Source organism: Prosopis cineraria, unplaced genomic scaffold (assembly GCF_029017545.1).
Source record: "Prosopis cineraria cultivar Desert tree isolate PC_DT_omini unplaced genomic scaffold, ASM2901754v1 PC13, whole genome shotgun sequence".
Classification (NCBI taxonomy): domain Eukaryota; kingdom Viridiplantae; phylum Streptophyta; class Magnoliopsida; order Fabales; family Fabaceae; genus Prosopis; species Prosopis cineraria.
This window is the reverse complement of record NW_026555344.1, coordinates 37,320,914-37,326,186: the sequence shown is the minus strand read 5'-3', so window position 1 is coordinate 37,326,186 and position 5,273 is coordinate 37,320,914. Positions and strand designations below refer to the sequence as shown.

Sequence of the window (5,273 nt, the reverse complement as noted above, 5' to 3'; positions counted from 1 at the left end):
TCCGCATAACAAACAGGGCCGATGACGCGTACGAAAGGTTCCTCCTTCTAATAACTTATTACTAATAAGTTGCCTTCTTCTTCTTCCGCAGTTTCCTACACTGGTTCCTGTGCGCGTACAGCTTCAACATACAGATATATATATATATATATATATGTATATATATATATATGTATATATATATATATATATATAAGAGCTCGAGGCAACGACTTAATCTTCTCACCACATATTCAAAAGTCACACCACATAGAGCTCCATTGTTTTCACAAGCTAGTCCTATCTCATCGGTTTTCTTTAGACTTTGACCAATCAGAGGACATGCAATACCCACAGCCGTACGCCTCCGGGGCGGTGCCCACTGCTTCCGCACCGCCTTACCCGACGGTCATGGCCGTGATCGGACCACAGTACTGTTGTCCGTATCCGGTGGACCTAGCAATTGTTAGAAAGGTGCTGACGGTAGCAGATCAGTTCACCGTCACGGACATAAACGGCAACGTTGTTTTCAAGCTTCAAGCTTCTCTTCTAACCCTCCACGACCGCCGTGTCTTACTTGATGCTGCTCAAAACCCCGTCGTCACTCTGCGCAGGAAGGTTTGTCACTGTATTCACACCCCACGTTCTCAACTTCTCTTTCTTCCAATCAATTCTTATTAAGTTGTTGGAGCAGGTAAAATTAAACTTAATAACTTAAAATTTTGAATTAAGATGTTTTTAGATGAGGCTTCCTATTCTTAACAATTCTTGGTATATATATTACTTCTTCGCTTTTCAAATAAAAGAAAAAAATAATTAATTTATATGGTTTAAAAAGGTTGATTAAGTATAATAATTATATCTGACATTAAAAAATTTGAACTGAATTATCGCTGTAATTAACTGAACAAATTTATTTAGTGAAAATAAATATTGATTTTATAAGGGACAATTTGAAGAAAACGTAATAAATACTTTTAAAATTTGTAGTTTTATTTATAAATAAAAATAAAAAAAGCACATGATAATTTCTTTTATATTTGAAAACAAAACATGATGAATGATGGTGCAGGTAATGACAGTACATGATCGATGGCAAGCTTTCAGAGGAGATAGCACCGACCCGAAGGATCTCATATTTACTCTGAAGCGATCATCTCTGATCCAATTGGTTAGGACCAAATTAGATGTGTTCTTGGCTTCTAACACCACAGAACAAGTTTGTGACTTTAAGATCAAAGGAAGCTGGCTCGAGCGATCTTGTGTTGTCTATGCTGGCGAATCCAATACAATTGTTGCACAGGTATTTAAATTTTTAAATCTTTTTATATCTTGTAATTATTATTAAAACATAAAGAAGCCTCACATTCAAAGATTAAAAGATAGATTATAAATATATAAGCTTAAAAAATATTTAATCAAATGGCTTAAACTATTTTGATGGAATATACTATCCTTAAGCATACTTAAAATAAGAAATTTAATAATTAAAGGTAAAGAATTGTTATATTAAAACATGGAGCGCAATTATGATGGGAATAATATATATATATATATATATATATTGAATATTATATTGCAGATGCATAAGAAGCACACAGTTCAGAGTGTTATGTTTGGTAAAACAAATTTCATGGTGACAGTGTACCCCAACGTGGATTATGCTTTCATAGCGGCACTCATTGTAATTCTGGACGAGATTAATCAGGACAGTAAAAGTGATTCATCAATAGCTGATGAGTTACTTATGTAGTTTAATTTGTGGTTGATTTCCAGCTGATCTGAGTTCTATTTTATTTTATTTTATTCTGTTCTGGGACATTATTGTATAATGAACATATGTTGTAGCCGTTAGCTGGGCCTTGTGTTATATATTGCTTTATACGTACTACTACCTCTTCTTATTCTTATTATCAGAATCTGTTATTTACATAAATCTAAAAAAGTACTTCATCCATTTAAAAATATAAAGCGTTTTTAATTGAATCTCACTTCTCAATAAAGTAATTAGTTATTTTTAAATTGACCCTATCTTTTTTTTATTTACCTTTATCAAATATCTTATAATAAATATAAAGTCATTATGAATAGGTGTATTTTTTTAAAAAAAAACAATGATTATATTTTAAAAAATTAAAAATACTTTATATTTTTTAATATTTAATTCTTAAAAAATATCTTATATTTTTAAATGGAAGGAGTAATTAAGTCAAAGTAATTAACAAGGGGCAAATTTTTTTTAGTAATTCGTCAAAATTACTCTAAAGAAGTTGAGAAGAGATTGATAACAAGAGTGATGGGGGGATGGCATTTTTAGAAATTAAAATATTTTCGCTGGTTTTTATAAAGAATATTGCGTGAAGGATGATGATCGATGGATTTTAAAGGATTAATTAAAAATTTGTCAATATTACGTATCTCAAATTGACAATCTCAAAAAACGGATGCCTATACAATATGTGACAATGTAGATAAACATGACATTTAACAATACACTTCGATGATCGTTAGTGCAAACTGACTGACTTTTAAGTCATATTGCAGCTTAAATGATGCAAAATTCTTTGGTTAAAAAATGGTTGTAAATTTCCCCGCTTTATTGAACTTTAGCATGTCAATTACTCCTCTGTCGATATTTTACGGGTAAAAATAACCTGTTACTTAAAATCAATCTAAAACTAATATTTATTAGTTTAAAAGTAACATTGCAAAGATTTTGATACTTGAAGAGCACATTTCTCCAATGAATAATTTATGGAATACTCGTGAGGAAATAATTTATTAGTAAAAATACCTTTTGATCTGAAAACAAAAGCCGGCTTGGAAAAAACCTTTGCAAAGCTTTTACAACTTTTTTTTTTTGGGACCTCTTAGTAAGGGCAAGCCCAAAGTGAATAAGTTTATAGGAGCAGAAAGTCCAAAAACTTCTTCTATGTTTTTGGAGGGGGTGTGTGGGGAGGTTCAACGAAAAAAATCTCCCCACTAACTCTGGCTGAATTGAAATAACAAATTATTATTTTTTAATTTCATTTACAAATTAATTTCAATATATTTAATTAAAATTAAAAAACTTTAAAATTCTTTAACTCTTTTTAAAAAGTTAATAAATTATTAACTTTTCAATATACATACTTTAATAATATGTTTTTCTTTCCAACATTTAATAGATGATAAAAAGAGAAATTTTGTAATAAAAATTTTATGATGTATTTATAAATAAGAAAAAAAAACTTGAGTACGATTTATATTATTACTTTTGTTAAATCTATTCTTTTGGACTATTTGAGTATAAGGGCATGCTCGTCCGTGTCTCCATCTTCTAGCTTAGATCTGATTGATCCATCAAGACTTCCGAAATTTCCCCGTTTTTATCAAACGAAATCCTAACAATGACTCGTTTAAATGAAAACATTTCAAAAGGGAAGAAAATTGACAAAAATTAAAAATCCTCATCAGAAATTTTATTACTCTAAGATACCTAGAATTTATTAAATTAAAGGACCAAGGTCACTTGATCTTCGACCGTGTCGATATTTGAGGCCAATAAATGATTTAAATGTCTTTAATGAAATAAAACAGAAAATTGACCCAGATTCTTTGATGTCAATACGTGGAATCCTTCAGTGTCAATATTTGGAGTCTTGTACTGTCTATATACACTACCACATAAATTATATTGGTGCAATGATTGATGCACAAGGAAAACAAGTTGATGCACAAATCCAAAAAAATTAAGGAAGAAGATAATAGTGTTCAAAAAGAAGGAATTGATGATAATTAGGTGCTATAGATTTAGTCATTTGCAAACAAATCTCAATTTTAAATTGAGTTACATTTAAAATTTAAATATCTTATTTATAATTAGAAGTTTTGAATTTGCCATTATATTTTAAATTAATATTTACAATTTATTTTTTAAATTTTTTTACTGAAAACCTAATTGTTTTTAATTCCTCTTAAGATTTTTTAACTTTTATTCTCCCAAAAATGGTGTGCGCCTGCAGCCTGGTTTTGGCTCCTATCACAAAATGAATCTGGACGGCTCTAATAATTTAACATTGTTGGCTGCCTCAGGAATCAATCATCAATCAATCTATGTTCAAACTCTAATTTTATTTATCTACCTAATGTGACATAATCTAAACATGAATATTTAAAATTAAATATGTAAATAAAAAAAAGATAATATACAACTTTAATATAATCTAATTCAATTTGATGTATAATGAGTATGTAGTTGGCTCCTAACCTTCAGGTTCCTTTGGTATTATGTTTGGATTTTGTCCTCTGCAAATGCTATGGGGTTCTTTCATTCATGTGGCACACTTCAGGATCCAAAAGTAACGATGAAATTAAGAAGAGATTCACTTTCGCCATTCTTGATCATTGATCAACATGCCATTAATTTTCCCAAAGCTTGAATTAAAGATTTTTTTTTTCATTTTTTTGGTAAAATAAAGTTAAATGAGTTGGGTCTCGGGAGAGCTCATAAAAAATAAAACATGCCTCTAGATCGTTAAAAAATATTTAGATGTGTACATACAAATCGCCCACAAATTATTAGATATTAAAATAATAAATTATGATTATCTATTTGGTTTTGTTATCACGCATGCACATATTAGATGTATATTTGTTAGCTCTTTGATATATTTCAATACCCATTTAGTATGACTATTAGGAATGGCAAGAGCAATAATGGAAGTATATCAGATTTTAACTCAAAATTTAAGACTTAAGTGTATGATTTTTTTTCTCTTTATTTTATATTCGGTATTAAAGTTAACTTTATTTAACGTGAAGCTTTTCATATTATCTCAGGTTGATTCATATTTAAACAGCCTAATTTCAATTATGTGCCTTATTTGGAACACTCTCGAACTTGATTTTTAAATCTTCATCAATAATATGATTGATGATTCTGATTCCTCATTGAAAATGATGTCTTCCCAATGGATTTCAATAATATCAAATAATTTAAGATTATCTAAATGAATTGTGCAAATCCTACACGGCAAACATGCGCACAAACATTATCACCGTATGAAGTTATGATGTTGAAATTGACAGCCATTTTGACTCGTTCTTCTCAAAAAATGAAAGATAAAACAAGATGATCCTGATGATATGCATAAATTGTACATATGGTTTAGTTTCACTATATTATATATTCAAGGTTATTTTTAAAATTATAAAAAAGTACAAGACACACGATATAATGACAGAAGTAACGTGGCATAATGAATATAGTAATTCGTATTTGGCAGATACCCCTTAGTGATAATTTATCGCAT

At 29.5% G+C, this 5,273-nt stretch overlaps 1 protein-coding gene across 1 annotated transcript; it reads left to right on the top strand.

Annotated features, from left to right (window-relative positions):
• Positions 1–225: 225 nt before the first annotated feature.
• LOC129291844 (protein LURP-one-related 10-like) lies at positions 226–1,867 on the top strand. The gene is made up of 3 exons (XM_054929395.1): positions 226–597; positions 1,052–1,282; positions 1,562–1,867. The coding sequence occupies exons 1-3, from the start codon at positions 322–324 to the stop codon at positions 1,730–1,732; spliced, it is 678 nt and encodes a 225-aa protein (XP_054785370.1). The 5' UTR covers positions 226–321; the 3' UTR covers positions 1,733–1,867.
• Positions 1,868–5,273: the final 3,406 nt, after the last annotated feature.

Excerpts from the sequence above, each read along its gene's own strand:
- LOC129291844 (XM_054929395.1), top strand. The coding sequence starts at position 322 with ATGCAATACCCACAGCCGTACGCCTCCGGGGCGGTGCCCACTGCTTCC. Across the intron at positions 598-1,051 it reads TCGTCACTCTGCGCAGGAAG|GTAATGACAGTACATGATCG; the intron begins GTTTGTCACTGT and ends ATGATGGTGCAG. Across the intron at positions 1,283-1,561 it reads CCAATACAATTGTTGCACAG|ATGCATAAGAAGCACACAGT; the intron begins GTATTTAAATTT and ends ATTATATTGCAG.